The sequence below is a fragment of the Diabrotica undecimpunctata genome, chromosome 3 (assembly GCF_040954645.1).
Source record: "Diabrotica undecimpunctata isolate CICGRU chromosome 3, icDiaUnde3, whole genome shotgun sequence".
In the NCBI taxonomy this organism is placed as follows: Eukaryota; Metazoa; Arthropoda; class Insecta; order Coleoptera; family Chrysomelidae; genus Diabrotica; species Diabrotica undecimpunctata.
The window spans coordinates 126,800,437-126,825,514 of record NC_092805.1 but is presented as its reverse complement, the minus strand read 5'-3'; the positions used below and the strand labels follow the sequence as shown (position 1 = coordinate 126,825,514).

Below are 25,078 nucleotides of genomic sequence, written 5' to 3'. Positions count from 1 at the left end.
AGAATCAGACATTGAGAAAAAATGCAATAAAAAAAGCAGAAATGAGTATAAAAAATTGGCGTTGATTTTGAAGTAAATTTTTATTAAATTTTTGTTTTAAAAAGTTGTATTTATAAATATTATTACTATCTATAGTTATCGATCAACTATTCAGTTTTATTATCTAGAGACGGTTGATGCACTTGAAATGTCTGTTGAGCGTATATCTGGTGAAGGTAAAAAAACAGTCCTGCCTTTAAATGCATCTATAGTCGACGAATTTTCACCAATTTTATCTTCAAAATATTCATTCTCTTTATTAATTACTTCATCAATCAGTACATCAATATTTGATGCATTTACTTCAATTGGAAGAAGTCTTCATCTTTTCATTTGTTTGGGATATAATCTGCAGAAATACAGATTTGTATAGACAAACATTCCATTCACACTACGCTTGCTTCGATGTTATGTCCTTAGAAATAGTGGCTTACGAGAATGTTAAAATAAAACTTCCACCGACTGTCAGAAATACAAGCAAGTGTGTAATATGTGATCTATTGAAAGTAATATTCCAGACAAACGTAGTCCATATAAAAAAACGTGGATTAAAGTTAACGTCAATGATATAGAGTTAGCCACATATTAGGATTCTGGATTCTGAGCGACAGTAGATAAAATAAAGATCGTGCAAATGGTTATCGTCCTAGGAGGACATGTTGCAGAAAAAGAACAATCAGCATATTGAAAATTAAATAATATAATGTAATTATCATTTCAGCCAGATTAAAAATATTAAGAATACACCAATAGAAGTTAGTGGAGAACAATTTTTGAACGTAATGAAAGTCTTTACCAAGCGCCTAACCTAACCTAACATTTATTAGGTTAGGTTAGATTAGGAGTGTCCTCACTTAACCATAATTTCGGATCATTATAATAAAAAAATACACACTACACAATTAGTAATATTTTCACTTCTTAGCATATTATTAATGTATGCCTTAATACTAACAGAAATTGAAAAGATTCAACTGGATAAAAGTGGTGATAGATACCTGAATTGAGTTAACCTTCTGGATAACCCAAAGTATCTTTCTGGCTATCTACCTCAATTGAGTTAAGCTTCTGGATAACCCAAAGTATCTTTCTGGCTAACCAAGAGTAACCTTCTGTACCTATTGATCCCAAATATAACACATCGTATGTTTGTTCTGAAGGAAGTATATGCCAGGTTCTACGACTCTACATTCTCTCTATCCGGAGGTATCAGTAACTTTGGTGACCTTTGACTTATTGACCCCGAATTCAATAGTGATCTTTGTAATTGTAATTGTATTCTATGTCGTCTGCCTGTCATGTCATGTGGGACATAACCATTATAACCAAGTCTTCAATATATTACAGTGGCGACGAGGTAAATACATTAAAAAGACAGACGCATCGACAACAATTTATAGAGGTAACATTGGCCCCATGGAAGAATACAGGTTAGGCAAAGATTGGGCCATGTAGAAAGAGCGTCTAGAGTAGTATTTTTATGCAAACTGTAGAAGAGGATAAAAAGGTATCAGTTTTGTTAACGTTAATAGGCGAATAAGCATACAAAACATTAAGGAATATTTGTGATCTGGTAAAACCCAAAAATAAAACTTATCCAGAAATTTGTGATAATCTAAGAAATCAGTTCACAAGAAGAATGTCTGTGTTTAAAGAGAGGATTGATTTTTATAAAATGAGACAGGCCGAAAATGAGATAGTGCGACAGTGATATGTAAGATTAAAAAACCAAGCTGTTAACTGCAAATTTGGTAATATATTAAATGATGTCCTATTATAAAGACAAATTTATAACAGGACTAAGATAGGCTTTGTGAAGAGGAACCCACCATAAATTTTGAAGCCCTGGTGAAGCTAGCGTCAAAAAAGGAAGCAACGCTAAATCAATCGTATGCAACACAAATACATCGAGTTAAGGGAGTGAAAAGGAGACCTGAAAACCAGTTTAACGAGGCCCCAAAGATAAATGAAGGCACAACAGAACATAACGTTAGATGTAGACATTATGGACGAGTTAACCATAATTTTGTAACCTACCGATATAGATCCTTTCGCTGTAGGGTGTGTAATCAGGTAGGTCACTTGGATCAAGTTTGTCCCCAAAAGGCATTTCTCTTCTTAACACTTTTATTAATGATTGTTTCTTGAGTATTAACTGTTGCGTCTCTTATTATTTTATAAAATATAAAAGACTGGAAAAAATTTAAAAGTGAAAGATGTAGAAGAATAATTAAAAAACGAAAATAATTTTTATCCTTTGAATAAAAAAATGCTTGGAAAACCAGAAGAAGGTACTCACCTAATTGGTTCTTGCTGAACCGTCTCACAAATTTGTTGTGTTACAACGTACGTCGAATTATCTACAATATCGACGTTGAGAACTGGAAATTTATTTTGGTACAAATAACTCTCCAAAAACGTTCTTAGAGGTATATCTGACACTACTTCTTCTACGACTGTAATAAAATCATTCGTAGTAGCTGTATGGTAGGCGTGTTTTTTTAAAAACTTCCTGATTATTTCTCTGAATTTTGCGTGACCAACTTGGTCCTCCAACATTAAAAGAATTGCTGAAGCCTGAAAACGTAAATTTGTAAGAAATGTTCAATAAAAACAGAAATAAATAGTTAAGATTTACCACTTGTTTACACTGTCTACTTTCTATAGATCCTAATACTATTATATTTACTATGAACTTTTTATAGTGGATAAAAATATCCAAATATTCGCTGTTACCAAAATAGAACTGTTTTCAGATCTTTGCTCTCCTTAGACTTACCTCATAAAACTGATAAAAAGACCGTTGATTCTTTAGAGATGTATTCTTAAAGGTCAATTTTACAAATGATACAAGTTAACCACAGAGCGAATGCGACAATATGTGAATAGCTGATTAGGTATCAAGAAGAGTCTATTTTCTAAATACAAAAAAGTTGTCAGTGACGTCATTTGAAATTCAAAAACGTTCGTTCAGCCGACTTGCGCCTCGGATCAGCCAGTGCGGAGCCACGACTATATATGATTCATATCGTTCTAAGACTGCTTTTTTTTTTTTAGAACGTATTCTCTATCCTACCATTGTTGGATGTAGGTCTCCCCCAGTTCTCTCCATCTTTCCCTATCTTGAGCTGTTCTCTGCCATGTGGGACCTCCTTGTTTCCTGATGTCATCTTTCCACCTCATGTGTGGTCTGCCTCTTGATCTCTTTGCATTGTATGGACGCCACTTTCCGATGGCATTGTTTCATCGTCCGTCTTGGAGACGTTCATTGTGTCCAGCCCATTTCCATTTCAGTTTTGCTGCTTGTTCTATCGCGTCTACTGTCTTTGTTCTGGTTCTGATCCACTGGTTACGTTTTCTATCTTTAAGTGATATACCCAACATTTGTCTCTCCATCGCTCTTTGTGCCTTCCTTCTCCTATCCAAATTGGCCTGTGTAAATGTCCATGTCTGTGCTCCGTAGGTGAGCACCGGTATTATACAGGAGTTATATACCTTGCTTCGTAAGTATAGAGGGATTGTTTGATTTTTTAGAACGTAAGAAAGTTTGCCGAACGCTGCCCATCCCATTCTTACTCGTCTCGATATTTCGGCTGTTTGATTTTCTCTGTTAGCTCTGATTGCTTGTCCTAGATAGATAAACTCATTTACCTGTTCTATTTTTTCTGTTTGTATTTTTATTGCCTCTTGGTCTTCCGTGTTTGTCATTAGTTTTGTTTTGTTGAAGTTAATTTTTAGGCCTTTTTGCAGTGATTTTTCATGAAGTTCATTCAGCAGTAATTCTAGTTCTTGTCGTTCCGAGGAGATCAGGAGTATATCATCCGCATATCTAAGATGATTTAGGTACTTTCCGTTAATACATATTCCTCTGTTTTCCCAATCTGTTGATTTTATTATATCTTCGAGGGTCAAGGTAAAAAGTTTAGTTGAAATTATATCGCCTTGTCGGACTCCTCGTTTAACTTTTATATTATCCGTTATTAATTTGTCGTCCAGAATTACGGTCATGCATGCGTTTTGGTAAATATCATGTATCAATTGTCGGTATCTTGAATCTATGCTACTATTGACCAGAGCTTCTTCCACCGCCCAGTGTTCAATGCTGTCGAAAGCCTTTTCATAATCTACGAATGCTAAGTACAGCGGAAGGTTGTATTCATTGGTTTTCTCAATTAAGATTTTAAGCGCATGTAGATGGTCGAAGCCTGCATAGTTCTGAAATAAACTTGCTTTAAAACGACAACGTTTATCTGCGATTATATTATTTTATCATATAATATATTAGATATATTACATTAAATAATATTCGGTTATGTTATTGTTTGATTAAAACTTTAATCATTTTTTACTGTATTTCAAGGTATTTTGTTGTTGTTTAAGTTAAAAAATGTTTGAATTAATGTTTAATCCTTTTTTAAGCGCTAGTGATTTTATCCCCTAAAAGACTAAATATATCCGTTTTCTCGTAGTTTAAATAGTTAATAGTAGTTTTGTTGTTATTACTGCAAAATTCAGTAATACTGGATATCTTTAACACATGTCTACTAGCCATTATATGCCCATATCTAAAAAATAATAAATTCAAAAACTATTACAACACTCAAAAACATTTTTTTAAACACTCATTATGGCAATGTGATAGAAAGGTTTCCACATAATGTTATATTACAACTTAAATTACGAGAAAACGAATATATTTAGTCTTTTACAGGATAAAATCACTGGCAACGAAAAAAGAATAAAACATTTAAATTGGAAAATAATTTAAATATTTTTCAACGTAAAAAATTGATGATTTATTGATTTATTTTGAAATACCCCCGATAATACAATAACAAAATACCTTGAAATACAGTAAAAAAAAATAATTAAAGTTTAAATCAAATAATAACATCTTAAAACATAAATATTAAGAGTAAATATCTAATTTGATATTCTTACCTCACAAATTCACGAACAACAAATAACACCAATCGCACAAAATGAATGTTCATAACCAAAAGTCCTTATTTACTATTCAACCAATTAAAAAAAAACCAATATTTTCAACTTCTTATGGGACAAATACATACAAAATAGAATTGTTTGGAAAGGTTTGCTAAGCCCCTCAGACTTGGGTAGTTCATCCAAAACTCCGGTTTATATCGGTTATAAACGCTTGTAGTCGAGGTTCCGCACGGGTTGTTACGAGGCGCAATTGTTCAGCCGACCTCAGCGGTTGGACAACTGACTTAGAGCAGTAGCGTTCAGATCCTAGACGTATATGTATCAACATAGAACGAGCATACCGGCAGCGAGTACTGATGACAAGATCTCTTGCGGTTGTTCGATATGTCTCTCTCTAGCGCATTCAAACTCTTCATGCTCTCTCGCCCCCACAAAATGAGACGCTGCTATACTTACTTCATGTAAGACAGAGACACAACGAACAACAAAAAAAAGATGGTTTCATCACTTAGCTCTACAGACTGCTCAGTCTATGTTAATATATACGTCTATGGTTCAGACGCCTTCAACGCAAGCCGCTGGAAGTCAGCAGTTGTTAAATTTACTATAAAGGTCGTGGCATATTATCATGCACGTTGCGTTTCAGCACGAAGCGTTAAGTTTCCGAAAAATATAATTTAAAGGGTTTTAAATATGAACAGTTCACACTGTCAGGAACGTAGCGTATCAGACACCTTACGTTCGATTCAGTTTATTCGAAAACAATATTTTACGGATACTGACGGCTGTAACGAGTCGTAACCTGTTAGTACGGATAATGTGAATTAGAAGTCTTTTAGTAGAAGTTTTTTAGGTATTTGTTTGATTTTGATACAGAGTATTTAAAAAAATAATTTTCAAGGCTATTTTGTCATTTATCCATGTTTTCATTGCTTTGTAACAATTAAACACGGAAGTGATAAACAATTAGGACTTTTACACGGAAGTGATACCTCTTCTTTTTTAAAAAAATCTTTGTTTTGATATTTACAGTTTGATAGTACAAGCTAAAATAAATTTCGAAAAATTAATTGAACTTGTACGTGGTGAAGAACTTTTATATAACTACAATGATAAATGCTATCATGATGCAAATAAAAAAGAAAATATTTGGAGGGAAATCGCACGCAAATTAGGACAAAATGATAAGTAAGTATTAAATAATACCACAAATATTTAATCCGTCTAAAATGTATTAATTACACGAAATACATAGGAATTATTGTTGCCAGTCAAGTTTTCCAACAGTAGATTAAAAAAATGTTTTAAAGTTGTCTCTGTGAATGCTAATAATGAATTTTTGTCGCGAAAAGCGAGAACACATCTTTACCGCACCAAACTGAAACGTTCTATGTATGAAAATGTGAACGCGCAGTCCGACTGCCGGACTGGAAACGCTACGTGCCGAAAACTATACGTGCATGATAATATGCCGCGACCTTTTTTTAAGAGTTTTTAGTTAAAAATTTCGATTTATCTAAAAAATGGATTTACAATGGTAATGAAAGTACAGTTTGGTACTGAACGAGAATATTTACTTATAGAAGTATTTATGTAAATATTGAGGTTAGATTCGTCGAAACGTCAAGCATAAAATGAAATATCGAGACAAATGCGTTCAGAAGTTTTTGTCTGCTGGATCTAAGCCGTTTTGTGCTTAAAGTCGGCCGCTGAGGTGGTAAGGATGCACCTAATTTCTTGAGAGCAACTTAAAACATTCTTGAATTTAATAAGGTAGTTTGTCGCCTATAAGAGATAACAAAATCAACACAAACCGTCGATTGCCAAGTTATCTGCAAAGATCTAAAAAAACATCTGCTTTAGTATTTTTCATATAAAAATGCGCGTACGTCATTCAAGATTTACGACGTAGAACCCCACAGCGTTGCCAAAACATCAGAATAGTTAGTTAGTAGGTGAGGAATTTTTAAAATGTCAACTATTTGTCAAACTGTTTTATTAACAGTAAATACACTTAGTTTTTAAACTACTGCAACACACTAAAATACATTTAATTCAAAATTATATATTCTAAATTTTAAACTTACCAATTTTAGAGCATTAATAGTAAAAACGTCCCGCCATTATTTCTTGTTCAAAATAATCTATGCTATATGAAAGCTTATCAGCTTTCTACAGACTATTTAGTTGTTTTGGTATAGCACAATCACAATACACAACAATAATTAGTTTTTAAAGCTATTAATCTAAATGTAATATGTATTTATAAATACAATTTATTAATATATTAATATATTATGATCTAATTGTGTAAGAAATCAAAACAAAATTTTACTCTAAAAAAGCGGCAACACTTTAAACAATTTTGCCACACGCTGAACTGCCAAAAAAATTTGAAGTATTCTCGTATCAGTTGCGTACAATTGTCTAATATATTTAATTAAAATTATTATTTTGTGGAATATTAGACTTAAAGAGTTATTTAATAAAATTTATATCATTAATAATAACAAATGTTTTTGGTTATTTAATCAATATAATTCTAAAATTCCCAATATAATGATGATTACATTTTTCTGATTACTATACCATGTTGACGCCTATGAAAGATTGAATAGTTCCCTATGGGTTTCGTATTATTAGCTGTGTTAGGAAAATTTGAACTCTAAGGTTGACGTTCTGGAAATTTTAAATGTAAGTGACGTCACTTGATATAAATTGTGACGTGCACGCATATTTATATGAAAAATACTATATGCATGTTTGGGAATTTAGCCAACACCGCTACCTACGGATAATCTCGTACACTTGTAGGAAATAAAAAGTAAAGGTAATAAAAGGAATCGTGAGGGAAATTTATTTTTAATATCTATAAGAAGTTAGAAATAGCTGTTAGAAAGGTAATAAGAGGAAATTGCTTTATGGAGGCAATACGCAATACAATAAAGTAAAATTTATGATGTAATTATAAAGTCATTAGATACAACGTAAACATAACTAATAGTATAATAAATTGTATTCGTCCTGTTAAGGATAAGTGTCGGTGTGTGGTGAGTTGTTAGCTAAAAGCTATTTGAACGCAACATTTAAAAATCTATAAAATGCCAAACATCATATTTCATCGTTTTCCTTCATTTCATAATTAATTTTTATATTTATTATCATCGATATAATATACTAAGGATTGAGCCTATTGATATTTTTACATGTAACTGATAGACGACGGTACTGACGTCACATTACTAGCTACAATGTTCGACGTGAATTGGACAGGTGATTAATTATTTAATTTTACAATGTTACACATCATTATATCTTTTATACAAATGTAAATAACAACGAAAATAAATAATTATTGCACATATATATGTACCAAAAGAATTTTTTCGTACACCACTGACATTCGAGAAACAAGATCGGCTATTGTTATAATAATACTAGCTAGTTTGGACGCAAGTATTTATTCCTAGGCTCCATCGTTATTATCCATATTATATATGTTTATTATATTTAATTTTATAATCAACTTATCACTTATCACATAATAACTGAGTGAATTTTTCGCACGTTGGAAAATTTGAACACTGTTGTTGCGTTCTTTTAGCTTTAGTGTAGTTTTTAAACAAGTCACCACGCACCGCCACTCATCCTTAACAGGGCGATCTTACCTTTTCGTACACAAGACCGTAAAAAACGTCAGCAATTTTACTTTGTTCTGGTAAATATTGAACGATTGGCTGGCTCTTTTCATAAATTTCTGTTTCAAAAAATTCGTTAAAGTTATAAGATTTCATCTCACCAAGCTGAAAAATAAAACGTTTTGGATTAATCGATCAAAACAATAAAACGTTTACTATTTCTTTATTTCACTGACGAAATATGGAGATTTCTAACGTATTCATCAAAGTACGAAAGTCAATATATCACATATCTATAACACTGGATTAAATCAGTGTAAAATATGAACTGAAGAAAAGAATGTATCTTCTATAGATTGGCAGGTATTAGCATATGGTAAGAATTTATACAACTACGATAAGACCAATAATGACGTGTACATCAGAAACGAGACCTGACAAACGCAAAATACAGATGCTATTGGAGATGGTTGAAATGAGAATAAATGGATGGATACTGAACAGAAATAAAACAGAATGGAATAATCATATGTTGTTGAGTGCAGCCATATTGGCCAACAAGGAACCAATTACCAAACGACAGAAAAATTATTAGCCGACTGCGCAAAAGATGGGGTGATAACACCTTTGGTATAGGCATCAATTAGCCAAAGAACAAACTTAATGTTATTGATTATAGAGAGAAACAGGAATAAATTATTCCTATTGCTTAGATATATTTACCTGCGTATTATTATTGTCTCGTGCTGATAATTTATAGCTCATATAAGTTGCAAATCCTTCTTGTAACCAGATGTCACTCCACCATGCGTTTGTTACTGAAACAGAAATAATTATCAATATTACATACATATTTTGCTGTATAATTATTATAGTAAAAGAAGAACTAAATCGTTCAACATGATGATTACCACTTTTAAGACATAGTGCATGCAACACTAAAGATACCTGAGATGCAAGCTTAAAGTTGATCAAGTAAATATCAAGCAAGAAAGAAAATTAAAATATTTACTTATATATATTTAGAGATAATATAAAGACCGCTTGTAGCCACAAATACGTTCTTTAATCTTCCTTAGACGATTATATACCTAGAAATCGTTCCAAGATTCTAAAAGTTTTTTAGTAAGAAACCAAATAGCCTATTTATGGACAAACGATTTAAACATTCAATAGCATCTGTAAAGCGTACCCATGATCCGAGATAAAATCAGACCACAATTCGCTTACCGGCAAAATGAAACTTATAATTAACGTCACCTTCACGTGGTACTTCTATTAAATCACTAACGAGACTGATGACCGAGTGACTATTGGTATACGTAGTCCCCCATTTATTAGTCTGCAGCTACGGTTGGATGAATTGACAAGTAGCAATGCAATTCATTGTCCTGGGATTGAGAAATCGTTCCCCAAAGCAGAGGAACTAATGAATTAGTCAACGGCATTGGGATGTGGGAGGACAAAAAAGAGAGCGAGGACAAATGAGCGTGATCCAATTTAACCTAAGTAATATTTTTTCACCCATTTTTCACTAATTTATTACCACCCTAATAATTTTTCACCACTAATCCACCCCCAATGGGAACGATTCTGCTGGCTTAAGGTTCAAGCTAGCAGAATTCAGAAAAAAAATTTTTGCCGATGGCATATTTTTTTACCAATTTTTCACTAATTTATTACCACCTTAATAATTTTTCACCACCAAACCCCGATTTTACTGGCTTACGGTTAAAACTAGTAGAATTCCAAAAATAATATTTATGATCTACCACAGTGCTAGGTTTTTATAAATTTAATACCACACTAGTAATTATTCACCCCTCAACTACTCCTTATGAGAAGTCAATAATTCTGTTAATATTTAAGGTGATAAAAAATCTATTTTTACAATTTTACTGTACTCTTCTTGTAACTGAAAGTATAAATTGTTTGCCAGGATTTTACTGAATTTTATCCACCCTCATAATTTTTTACCCCCTAAGCCACAGTAATGGGAACATTCAACAAGCTACGCATTCACACTAGCTAAATGTAAAACCTTTTTGGAAATACAAAAGTGCTCTGCTAGATTTTTACTATATTTTTACCAGCCTAGTCATTGTTTTCTTAACTACCCTAATTAAAAACATTCTGAAATGTTACTCTGTGCTAACTAATATTTATTTTTTAAATGTTTAAATATTGAAAATATGAAAATACTTTATTACAAAAATTATAACTTTTAACTGTTGTAAAAAATTGACTCTGATTATAGTAGTGAGTACATCGCTAAGAGGAATCGAATTGTGAGTCCCTTTTATGAATATAAAATAACTGAAACCAAGTTGAGTTTTAGTAAATACAATGGAATTGTTATATTTCACAGAATTACCCGGCAAGAAATATTCAAATTGAAATAATTTTATTATGTCTATTACATTAATTACCTAATTGTAAAGGAGGGTCGGGACACCTTGCGCACCTATTGTTAAAAGATTAAAAGATTTGTATTTATTACTTACATCCATAGACCTGAGCGAAGTGTACCCCCAATCAAGGAGTGGGGGCTGCAGTCTTAATCAGATATTAGATTAAAACCGCCCTCTTCACTATTATTTAAATTTGGCAATAGATTGCAAATATAGCCCCTCTGCACTGTCCCTGAGTGTGTTTTATGCTGAGTACAATAGGTTTTGATTCATTTTTAATAGTAAACATAAGTGCACGTCCATCTACGCACTATTACGCCTAAAGTTGATTTTTAACTCTTGAAATGTGAAAATGTGCATTTTTTTATACCGGACGAAAAAGTACGACTTTACGACCCCAAAATTAGAACGTAAAGTGCGGAATTTATGCCCAGTGTGTTAGGTGAAATATATGAAGATGGCAAAAAATAGTAAAAGGTTGAAGTAAAAGTACAATACAAAAAAATTATTTAAGATACCTTTTATAATTTTGTTTTCTCAGTTCAAATATCAAGCTAGCAGAATTATTGGCTTCTTATAAAGGAGTAAACAATTGTGAAGGTGTTAAATCAACTGGCAAAGCTTTGTAGCACACAGTGGTATTTAAAAATTACTTTTTTTATTTTAACCTAACATACCTTGGGTTAGTTGAGAGGCGAAAAATTAGTAAAAATCGAGCAGAATCATGTGGTATTTCAAAATTTATATGCGAATTAGCTAGCTTAATATGGACTTCCCACAAGGAGTACTTAAGAAGTGGAAAATTAATAGGTTGGTAATAAATTTGTAAAAACTTATCAAAACGCTGTGGTACTTCAAAAATATATTTTTTAATCTGCTGGCTCGAATATTTAGCTAGCGGGAACATTTCCAAATAAAATTGCTTTAGTGGTGGAAAATTATCAGGGTGGTGAAAGTGTAGCAAAAACTTACAAGAACACTTTTTTATTTCAATTAAAAGTGGCACATAAAAGTGCAGTGAAAAGAGTACAGTGGCATATAAAAAACAATTTCGCCATAAATTTTAACCTAACAGAATTCTTGATAGATAGAGTACAGTAAAATTGTAAAAATAGATATTTCATTATCTTAAATTTTAACCAAATAATTGTTGACTTTTTACATGGGTTAGTTGAGGGTGAAAAATTACTAGGGTGGTAATAAATTCGTAAAAACCTAGCAGAACACTGTGGTATTCAAAAATAATTTTTATTGATTCCGCTGGCTCGAATATTAAGCTAGTAGGAACGTTTACAAATAAGATTGGTTTAAGGGCGAAAAATTATTATGGTGATCAAAGTTTAGTCTAAACCCTTAGTCACCCTTAGAGGAGGGTGAAATTGTAAAAGAATATTTTTTCACCTTAAATTTTAACCTAACAGAATTATTGGCTTTCCATAAGAGGCAGTTGAGGGGTGAATAATTACTAGGGTGGTAAGAAATTCGTTAAAACCTAGCAGAACACTGTGGTTTTTCAAAAATATATTTTTTTCAAATTTCGCTGCCTCAAATATTAAGCTAGCAGGAACGTTTCCAAATAAGATTGGTTTAGATGTGCAAGATTATCAGGGTGGTTAAAGTTTAGTAAACATTTAAAAAAACACTTTTTTATTTCAGTTATAAGCAGAGGAGAGTGAATTTGAAAGAAAAAATGTTCCCCTTAAATTTTAATCTAACAGAATTATTGACTTTATATAAGGGGTAGTTAACGGGTGAAAAATTACTAAGGTAATAATAAATTCATAAAAACCTAACACAGCACTGTTGTATATCTTAATTTTTTTTTTAATTCTACTAGTTTTAACCGTAATCCAGAAAAATGCTCCCCTTAAGGGTGGTTTGGTGGTGAAAAATTATTAGGGCGGTAATAAATTAGTGAAAATGGGTAAAAAAATATTACGTAAGTTAAATTGGATTCCGCTTATTTGTCCCCGCTAGCTTAAGGGTCCTGGAGGCAACGAAAAACTACGACATTATTAAAGATCCATAGGATATCTTTGATATAATCATCACCATATAAAATGTTATTAAGAGTTTTTCATATGGTTTGAATTTACTAAGTAATATGACTATATTATTTTCTCATCAGATAGTAAAAACATGATAATAACTTACCCAAATTACCAAACCAAAAATGACTTAGTTCGTGGAACGCCACCAGTTTTATCTGAAATTTGCTGTAAATGTCCAACGATGTACTAAGAAGACCCTGCCTAAAAGTAATTAACCCCCAATTTTCTGTAGCTGCACTTTCCTCTCGTTTGTATTCAATCATATCTAAAAATATGAATTAAATGAGAATATATAAAGGTTGTGTTCGAGATTGAATTGTTGAGGTAGATATTATCCATGCTGCTTATAAAATTGGTACGATAGTATAAGCATTCATCTACCCATACATAAAGGCTCAAGTACACGGGGCGAGTTCACAAGCTAACAAGCCGACGAGTCGGCGAGTGAGCTCGTAGTCGAGTACACAAAAAATTTAATACTTGCTAAGTAGCTAATTAGCTGGCATTTAGAAAACCCAAACCAGTGTGATCGTCTACTGTCTACAGTTTTTTCGATTTTCCGGCAAAAAGGTGCATAATTTTTAGCCACATGTTTAGATTTTTTTAATCAGCAAGTCACCCTTAATCGAAATAATTCAAATTTCAAACAAAGTATTCACTTTTAATTTTCACGAAATTTTCAGCAAATACAGACATACAAGTGGAAATTTTTCTCGCGAACAGTTAGATGTCGGAAAATTCTGAGTATGGCAGAAGAACAAGCGGTCAATTTAATGAAGGAAATGTCTATTCGCTTGACTCTCGGACCAAAATTGACGCCAATATAACCGATTAACGAAATTAAATAAAATCCAGTGGTCTACAGTTTTTTCGATTTTCCGGCAAAACGGAGCGTAATTTCTAGACACATGTTTATTTTTTTTAAACAGCAAGTCACCCTTAATAGAAATAGTTCAAATTTCAAACAAAATATTCACTTTTAATTTTCACGAAATTTTCAGCAAATACAGACATCCAAGAGGAAATATTTCTCACAAACCGTTAGATGTAGGAAAATTCTGAATATGGCAGAAGAACAAGCGGTCAATTTTGTAAAGGAAATGTCTATTCGCTTGACTCTCGGACCAAAATTGACACCAGTATAGCCGATTAACGAAATTTAATAAAAATCCAATGGTCTACAGTTTTTTCGATTTTCCGGCAAAACGGAGCATAATTTCTAGACACATGTTTATTTTTTTTAAATAGCAAGTCACCCTTAATCGAAATAGTTCAAATTTCAAACAAAAGATTCACTTTTAATTTTCACGAAATTTTAAGCAAAAACAGACATCCAAGTGGAAATTTTTCTCACGAACCGTTACATGTAGGAAAATTTTGAGTATGGCAAAAGACCGAGCGGTTAATTTTATGTAGGTTATGTCTATTCGCTTGCCCCTTGGACCAAATTTGACGCCAATATAGCCGATTAACCAAATTTGATAAAAATCCAAGGGTACCCCCTTGGAAAGTTTTTGCGAAATTTTACAAAAAAAAAAAAATTTGTTTAATGTTTCGGTACATGCACTTGGTCTAGATTATTCCAAACATGTGTTTTTTTCTGATCTCTTAACCCCAGTTTGCCAGAAAAGAGGAAAAATCGAATTTAAAAAGCTACAGTTTTTTCAATTTTCCGGCAAAACAGTGCATAATTTTTAGCCACATATTTAGATTTTTTTAATCAGCAAGTCACCCTTAATCGAAATAATTCAAATTTTAAACAAAAGATACACTTTTAATTTTCTCGAAATTTTCAGCAAATACAGACATCCAAGTGGAAATTTTTCTCGCGAACAGTTAGATTTACGAAAATTCTGAGTATGGTAGAAGAACAAGCGGTCAATTTTATAAAGGAAATGTCTATTCGCTTGACTCTCGGACCAAAATTGACGCCAATATAGCCGATTAACAAAAATTTAATAAAAATCCAGAGGTCTACAGTTTTTTCGATTTTCCGGCAAAACGGGGCATAATTTCTAGACACATGTTTATTTTTTTTATACAGAAAGTCACCCTTAATCGAAATAGTTCAAATTTTAAACAAAATATTCACTTTTAATTTTCACGAAATTTTCAGCAAATACAGACATCCAAGTGGAAATTTTTCTCACGAACCGTTAGATGTACGAAAATTATGAGTATGGCAGAAGAACGAGCGGTCAATTTTATGTCGAAAATGTCTATTCGCTTGACACTCGGACCAAAATTGACGCCAATATAGCCGATTAACCAAATTTGATAAAAATCCAAGGGTACCCCCCTTGGAAAATTTTTGCGAAATTTTACAAAAAAAAAAATTTTGTTTAATCTTTCGGTACATGCACTTGGTCTAGCTTATTCCAAACATGGGGTTTTTTTGTGATCTCTTAACCCCAGTTTGCCGGAAAAGAGCAAAAATCGAATTGAAAAATCTACAGTTTTTTTTTCAATTTTCCGGCAAAACGGTACATCATTTCTAGCCACATGTTTAGATTTTTTTAATCAGCAAGTCACCCTTAATCGAAATAATTCAAATTTTAAACAAAGGATACACTTTTAATTTTCTCGAAATTTTCAGCGAATACATACATCCAAGTGGAAATTTTTCTCACGAACAGTTTGATTTAGGAAAATTCTGAGTATGGGAGAAGAACGACCAGCCAATTTTATGTAGGAAATCTCCATTCGTTTGACTCTAGGACCAAAATTGACTCCAACATAGCCGATTAACGAAATTTGATAAAAATACAATGGTCTACAGTTTTTACGATTTTCCGGCAAAACGGAGCATAATTTCTAGACACACGTTTAAATGTTTTTAATCAGCAAGTCACCCTTAATCGAAATAATTCAAAGTTCAAACAAAATATTTACTTTTAATTTTCACGAAATTTTCAACAAATACAGACATCCAAGTGGAAATTTTTCTAACGAACCGTTAGATGTATGAAAATTCTGAGTATAGCAGAAGAACGAGCAGCCAATTTTATGTAGGAAATCTCCATTCGCTTGACTCTAGGACCAAAATTGACGAAAACATAGCCGATTAACGAAATTTGATAAAAATCCAATGGTCTACAGTTTTTTCGATTTCCCTGCAAAACGGAGCATAATTTCTAGACACATGTTTATTTTTTTTAAACAGCAAGTCACCCTTAATCGAAATAGTTCAAATTTCAAACAAAATATTCACTTTTAATTTTCACGAAATTTTCAGCAAATACAGACAACCAAGTGGAAATTTTTCTCACGAACCGTTAGATGTCGGAAAATTCTGAGTATGGCAGAAGAACAAGCGGTCAATTTTATGAAGGAAATGTATATTAGCTTGACTATCGGACCAAAATTGCCGCCAATATAGCCGATTAACGAAATTTGATAAAAATACAATGGTCTTCAGTTTTTACGATTTTCCGGCAAAACGGAGCATATTTTCTAGACACATGTTTAAATGTTTTTAATCAGCAAGTCACCCTTAATCGAAATAATTCAAAGTTCAAACAAAATATTTACTTTTAATTTTCACGAAATTTTCAACAAATACAGACATCCAAGTGGAAATTTTTCTCACGAACCGTTAGATGTATGAAAATTCTGAATATATGGCAGAAGAACGAGCAGCCAATTTTATGTAGGAAATCTCCATTCGCTTGACTCTAGGACCAAAATTGACTCCAACATAGCCGATTAACGAAATTTGATAAAAATACAATGGTCTACAGTTTTTACGATTTTCCGGCAAAACGGAGCATAATTTCTAGACACACGTTTAAATGTTTTTAATCAGCAAGTCACCCTTAATCGAAATAATTCAAAGTTCAAACAAAATATTTACTTTTAATTTTCACGAAATTTTCAACAAATACAGACATCCAAGTGGAAATTTTTCTAACGAACCGTTAGATGTATGAAAATTCTGAGTATAGCAGAAGAACGAGCAGCCAATTTTATGTAGGAAATCTCCATTCGCTTGACTCTAGGACCAAAATTGACGAAAACATAGCCGATTAACGAAATTTGATAAAAATCCAATGGTCTACAGTTTTTTCGATTTTCCTGCAAAACGGAGCATAATTTCTAGACACATGTTTATTTTTTTTAAACAGCAAGTCACCCTTAATCGAAATAGTTCAAATTTCAAACAAAATATTCACTTTTAATTTTCACGAAATTTTCAGCAAATACAGACAACCAAGAGGAAATTTTTCTCACGAACCGTTAGATGTCGGAAAATTCTGAGTATGGCAGAAGAACAAGCGGTCAATTTTATGAAGGAAATGTATATTAGCTTTACTATCGGACCAAAATTGCCGCCAATATAGCCGATTAACGAAATTTGATAAAAATACAATGGTCTTCAGTTTTTACGATTTTCCGGCAAAACGGAGCATATTTTCTAGACCCTATTTTCACCCTTTATCGAAATAATTCAAATTGCAAACAAAATATTCACTTTTAATTTTCACGAAATTTTCAGCAAATACAGACATCCAAGTGGAAATTTTTCTCACGAACCGTTTGATGTATGAAAATTCTGAGTATGGCAGAAGAACAAGCGGTCAATTTTATGTAGGAAATGTCTATTCGCTAGACTCTCGGACCAAAATTGACGCCAATATAGCTGATTAATGAAATTTGGTAAAAATCCAATGGTCTACTGTTATAAGATAGATGTGCGTGAATCACCGATCGTCATTAATTACCGAATTTTTAAGTTACAAGAACTTACAATTCAGCAAAATTCAAAATAGCTTTGTCAGTCTATAAAATTAATGTATGTTTGACATAACATACGAATTTTATAGTAAATACGAATACAGTGCTTTTAAAACATGATAATGTAAAAAGTGGTTATCGTGAAAATTTGCTAAACTATTTGTGGTTTCCCTACAGTATCCTCCTACTTAGACTAAGTCTAAGTAGGATACTGTGATTCTGATAAGACTAAGGGGTAGTTTTTGGGGATTGTTCAATAGGCAAATCAACAGCAATCAATTAGCGATAAAATGTGCCGCCAAGATGAGCTCTGTAACCTTTTCATTGCCGAGATATAGCTATGGCTATGCTAGCTTTACCGTAAAATTAGCATTATCATTGTTTCTCGGAAACTATTGCAGCAATAAATGGTTTCTTGGCGCAAAACTTTGGCAATAAATTAGCAATCAATTCCTTTCGGTTCGCTTTTTAGCGATCTCTCGTTTTCCGGGGGTGTGTTCTGAGCTAGGGGATAATGTGGTAGCTTTTGGGGATTCGTTAATATACTAATCAACAGCAATTAATTAGCAATAAAATATGTCGCCAAGATGGGCCCTGTACCCATTTTCCTCGCCGAGATAAAGCTATAACTATGCTAGCTTTACCGTAAAGTTAGCATACCCACTGTTTCTCGGAAATGGCTATAGCAATAATTTTTTTCTTTCCCTAATAAATTAACAATAAATTAGCAATAAATGAAAGTGTTGGCCTGAATTTGGCCTTATAAAATGGATATGCTAACTTTACAGACATTAGAATAGATGACAAGCCGACAAATAGCTTGTAAACTCGCTTGTAAATATAAATTGTAATAAGTTATAGGTAAATTTGTTTTCAGTGGCGGCTGGTGATGAAGGTCTACGGGCGACGACCTCCTTAAAAGTGATGTACAAACAATTAATAATTATTGTTTTCTTCCGTTAAAAAATACAATTATTAAAATAATACTAATGACCTTTTCTGATGAAACTTCATTCACTTTTTTGTTGAAACTATACTCCACCATCAAAATATATTTATCTAACCGAGTTAAATTTTACAATAATTACAATTATTTCAAGCGACAACGACAATATAATCGATTGCTTACGTACTTTAAATTTAATAGTCTCATTTGGTTTGATTCCAACATTTTGTGAAACAACTAAAGTTTTGATTATTTTAAAAATGATACCAATGACAACTGTACAAACTTAAAGATGTTTCTCTACTTTGAAATTGATCAAGACCAAAAGAAGATCAAAAGAAATATTAATGATGCTTGCCTTGTTGTCCATCGACAAAACTTTAGTTGGAGAAATTTCTGACTTCAACGAAAAAGTGATGGAAAGGTTTATGTCTGATATATACAGATGGATTGAGCTTTATTTTAAGAAGTAGGCTTTTGGTAAATACCTATTTATTCGTTTGTATTCTCGAATCAGCACCCTCCTGAACAAAATTATCACCAGCCGCCACTGCTGATAACTATATTTTATTCGAAATGTAATGTTAAAACTATTAATACTGATTTGTATTCATTATAATGTATTTAATAATCTGTTAAAATCTTTCATACTTACCTAATTTTGGAAGTGGATAGCTAATGTCGGTATAATCCGAATAAAATGTCAATGCAGTTTTGACACATTGTATAGCAAAGTCGTTATTTTCTTTACTTGCATTGACCGTGAATATTCTTATTGGGATCTGTCTTCCTTGATATTCAAAAATTTCACTGTAGTTACGAAAATTAGTAAAAGCAAAAGATACCAGGTATGTCGACATCGGAACCGAGGGTGCAAATTCATGGACAATTCCATACGAGGTACGGAATTTATTCTAGAACCAATTTGAAATCTGTTAGTTCGGTAGAATCCATTATTGAGTGTTATATAGTTTATTGATATAGCTATATTATTTGTTGTATTAAGAGCTTATAGTTTGTAGTTTAAATTATTTATCCCAAAAATTTCGTCTATACCTGCGGCAAATACTATCATACGCGATGCCATAGTGTGAGACTGCTGTTCTAAATCTTACTTTAGATATGTACAGACTAAATTAATTTACAATTAGAAAATAAGGGGTTAAATTTTAGTTGCTTTTGACCTCATTTAGTTTGTTGTCCCCTTTAAGATGTAAATTTCTTTGTGTGGAGACATATATGGAGATAGGAATAAAAGGAGACTTTTGATAATACATAATTCGTGCTGCATATAAACTTGAATTTGTCTAATAATTCGGAATGTTTTTTTAAAATTTATATTTATATATAAATACAAAACAGATATAACAATGTATTATAGTTGAAATTCAATAGGATATGGACGTGCAGTACATTGAGGGAGGTACAAGACTCCAGCTATTGACAACGTACCCTCTGTACTATATAAACAAATTATAAACAAATCGTGGAAATACGACATTGCCTACGACTCAATAGACACAAGTTATATCAAAGATTGCGCGGCTAAAACATAGCCCCAAAAATATATCAGACAAGTAAAAGCAACAATGGACTCGTCAACAGCAATTTACAGAATAAAAAATGAGATTACTGCTAACGTGAGAACTTTCCTAGAGTCAAAGGATTAAAGGTAGAAGACCGGTTGGTACCGGGTACCAGGTTGGGGGTACGGGACACGCAAACTTTGCTAATAGACGTGGAAACTTAAAGAAGAGCGGCGCAGAACCGACAATGTTGGAGCATAGTTTGGAGGAGGCCAGCGCTGGATAAAGCGCGGGCAAGCCGGGCAACTGCCCGGGGAGCCAAATTTTGAGAGGTGCCGATATAAAATTAAAATAGTTTTTTCCATTCGACGTACCTGTAAAGTGAAATATTTTAGTATTATCTTATATTGTACTCTCGATATTAATCATAAGAAACAACCTTCATTGATGTTACGTTTTGTAGATATTAATGACAGCGACTAAAAATCAAGGAGCGTTTTATTAGTTACTAAGAAATTTAAGAATTAACAGGCCACTCATTATATGAGATAATAAAGCAATTAATAAATGATTTTCAATTGAACTTAGATGATTGTAGAGGCCAAGGATATATATCGTGCACACAATCAATATATTTTGTGGTATTGTACAACGTTAATAGACATTTTCTTTGCTTCCCTAGGGCGATGAAAAATTTTAACTGACAATGTGGCTTTATCTTCAAAACCTTTACGCGAAATTCGCTGCGAAAATCAAATTACTTGTATCAAACCTTTGAGATTCCAAATACGCGTAAATGAAATACACGATGCACTTTTCCAAGTACACGAAAATTCTAAAGATGCTGGTACATGACATGAAGCATTTACGTTATCAACACAAATAAGCGAATATTCATTTCTAGTATTATTATAATAGTTATTTGGTATGATCTGTTGTCCCACATAAACAATATTAGCAAAGCCTTACAGGCCAATTAAATAATGCTGTTAATTTATTATAATCTTGTTCTAAATATCCTGAAAATTATCAATTTAATTGTCTCAAAAAATACTTGGTAGTCATCAGAGTGCTAGTTGAATTAGTATGTATTAATACCTACCTAATTTTATAAAGAACGGATTATACAAAAACGCATTTGGAAATAAATGTATTTATTAGATCAAATTAGGACGTTTTGAACAAACCACTGATTTTTTGAATAATTGGGGATTTTTATGTAATAAATGATGATTAAATAATGATTAAACACGCAATTGTTGCATGAATTTATATTTACTTTTAAAAGACCAACAAACATTTGTTACTGAATTAATGAATGAAATTATATCTTTCAAAACCCTAATTCCTGAAAAGGTTAACATTCCTTTAGAGACTCTTAATTTTATAAAATTAACGACCTATATACAATTATGTCAAATTTGTGGACAACTTTAAGGATATTGGTAACAATTCCTGTAACAGTTGTGGCTTGCGAACGTAGTTTTGGTAAATTAAAACTTATTAATAGATATTTAACCAACAAGTGTATTATTAAGGGCGATTAACAATTGAGATATAACGCGTGAGCGAAGCGAGCGCGTTAATGTTCCAGATTGTTAATCGCCATTTTAATTCACGAGTTCGTTACAAAACTTTTCCGTCGACCGTACTTTTCAGAAATAAAGATATCTTAGTTTAAATATTTATTTACTTAACGATAAACAACAATTTTTCAGCTTTCATTGACTTTATTCAAAGTTTCCTTAGTGGTAGTTTTATTATAGTAAACAATTAATATTCGAAATGGTGCAATTACTGAAATTAAAGGAAGATATTGATAAATGATTATCTGCAGTATAGCATTTTGACAAATTTATATTTAAGTCTTCTTGAACCTCTGTAAATTCTGTGATAGAAGAAGTTAAATTCTGGTGGAGTTAAATTAAACTCTTCGTCAATATCCATCCTTTGATTTTTCAAATACACAGAATTTTAAACAATAAAGTAAATAATGACATACAATGACAAACAGTACTTACAGCGGCTACTTCATTTTAAATTAATTTTTTAGTGGGAATATAAATAGGTATATGTTTGGTTGCCTACACCACAGGTCACTGCCAATCACAGAGTGTTTAATTAATTTATGCAAGCAATGTATGTTGTGTTGCCTATAATAAAATCGTTCATTAATAGAAAATCATTCATTAATAGGGGTCATTAATCAATGATTTTGAGGGTGTTAAAATTGATCATAAATGGACGGTCGACGGAAAAACATATTTAATATCAGCAATGACAAATGAAAGATAGCTCGGCAATTTTGTCAATAGACTTTGACGTTTCAAAAAATATAAATATGACCGAAAACATACAAAAGTTTGCAGATTTAAAAGCTAGAAAAAAAATTTTTAAATTATTTTTATGAAACATATTACTTTATTTGTCATACATTTCATTTTTTCGAGCCCATTCAAAGTTCTCGCTCCTTTGCCACAGTTCTTTATTGTGTAATTTTGATTTTTTACTGTTTTCTTTAATTTGCGGTAAATGTGTATATTCTTGTACGAAAGGGCACGAAATTTTGTTTTGCCCGGGGAGCTGAACACTCTAGAACCGGCTCTGGAGGAGGCCAAGGTCCAACCTGTAGCTCCATAGGAGAGAGATATAAATACAAAAACTTGTGATTTGCGACATATATTATATAATTAACATTTGAATATTTATTATTATAATACAATAACTACCTAACGATTATTTATGGAAATATCTGTTATAAAATTTTTTTAATAAAAAATATGTTTTGAGGACAACTGTGGGGCAGAATTGAATCCAACACGAAGATACTGGAAATATCAATTTAGTAGGCGGTTTACGAAGATCCGAAAAGGAAGATCTACAACTGACCAGCTATTACAAATGAAACAAATTATAAACAAATCGTGGGAATACGACATTGACGTCCACAACATATTCATAGATTTACAATAGGCCTCCGGCTCAATTAATAGACACAAGTTATATCAAATATTGCACGGCTAAAACATTCAGACATAAAGAAGACGGGTTGCTACCGACATTGTTTAAGCTGTCTCGAATATGTAATAAAACAGTTGAATATAGGAATACCTAATCTCTTAAGAAATAAATCAATACAGATTACCGTCTATGCCGATGACATCACCATTATGTCTCACAGAACGGAAGAAACAGCAAAAATATATTCACAATTAAAAACAGAGGCAAAACAGACTGGACTAGCAGTATATGTTCAAAAGACAAAAATCTAATAGAGGCAAGAGCTAGGGGGAACAACCGCCCAGTTGAATTATTGGACGATATTAAAACAGTAGAAAGTTTTACATATTTGTGAGTTGAATTAAGCATGGATGGAACCAAAGAATCAGAAATTCAAAGAAGAAAGTAAAGGGAAATAAAGTTCACTTTTTACTTGCCCATTTGTTCCGCTCCAAAACCACACAGTGGATATCAAAAATCAGGATCTACAAAACTATTGTCAAACCAATAGCCAATAACCAAACAAAAAGAAAGCTGGATATCTTGGAAAGAAAAGTCTTAAGATATTTGGACCTATTAACGAAAACGAAGTATGGAGATTCCGATAAAAGAATGAACTCTACCAGCTGTTTAAAGAGGCATCCATCTCAGATTCTCGTTAAACTTCAGAGACTTAGATGGGCTGGTCATGTAGTGAGAATGGAGGCCGACAGAGAATCGAAAAGGGTCTATATAGTATAATGCAGGGCGCATGACCAAAAGGAAGGCCACGGAAAAGGTGGGAGGATGAAGTGGCAGCTGACACGCAAAATTTGCTAGACGTGAGAACTTTAAGAAGAGCGGCGCGGGACCGACAGTGTTGGAGCATAGTTTAAGGAAAACCAAGGCTTAATCTGGAGAGGGATATTAATACAAAAACTTGTGGATTGTGACATATTCATGTCTTCATTAAAATTTGAATATTTATTATTATAATTCAATACCTAACTATTGTTTATGGAAATATCTGTTATATAAATTTTTTAATAAAAGATAAGTTTTGAGGACAACCGTGGGGTAGAATTGAATCGAACAAGAAGATATTGCAAAAATCCATTTAGTAGGCGCTTTACGAAAATTCAATCACAAATATGAATATGTATTATTGACACTAAGACAGGATATCAATTATTTAATGATAAACCATCATAAAAACTAAAAACAGAACAAGCAGTAAAATCTGTACATACAACAAGATTTACAGTGGTGTCTAAAATTAACCTAACGCGCCACATTCTCTTTATAGTCAAGGTCAGAGAAATCTACAATTATATTTTTTGTTGATACATGTACTAGAGATAATAAAATTAGAAGGTTGAAATTTTTACAGAATGTCTGCAAACAATAAAGAAACTTTGGCACTATTAATCAAACAGTCGTTAAATGAATTATTACAAATTTTATTTAGGTTTCTTAAAAAAGTAATTTCAAATACTTTTCGAAGATGTCGGCATTTATCAGATCGCAGGAGTTTCGGTTAAGTACTGCAGATTGTTATATTGGACAGTATTTTCTATGTAACACTTATCATTCAAACTCTGCTTATGAAAAGTTTGTGGGTAGGCTACTCAATATATTCACAATTTGTGGGTGGATTGAGTAGCCTACAAACTACTAAAGCCGGTCTTACGTCCGGATAAAGGAGGAGGGTTGAGAAACAGGCTAACGATCTGTCCTCGTAAAAGCAACCATTGTTAAAACTACCGAAATACATCCTCGGATCAGAAAGGGAAACGGATAAGGAATA

General features: G+C 32.4%; 1 protein-coding gene across 1 annotated transcript in view; it reads right to left on the bottom strand.

Moving 5' to 3' along the window:
• LOC140437376 (glutamyl aminopeptidase-like) overlaps positions 1–25,078 on the bottom strand; it is a 74,967-nt gene that overhangs the window by 17,639 nt on the left and 32,250 nt on the right. The window contains exons 4-8 of the mRNA XM_072526879.1: positions 19,422–19,680; positions 13,190–13,351; positions 9,348–9,442; positions 8,655–8,789; positions 2,339–2,616 (exon numbers count right to left, since the gene is read on the bottom strand). Coding sequence (XP_072382980.1) covers positions 2,339–2,616; positions 8,655–8,789; positions 9,348–9,442; positions 13,190–13,351; positions 19,422–19,680 — 929 coding nt within the window. The remainder of the gene's footprint in view (positions 1–2,338; positions 2,617–8,654; positions 8,790–9,347; positions 9,443–13,189; positions 13,352–19,421; positions 19,681–25,078) is intronic.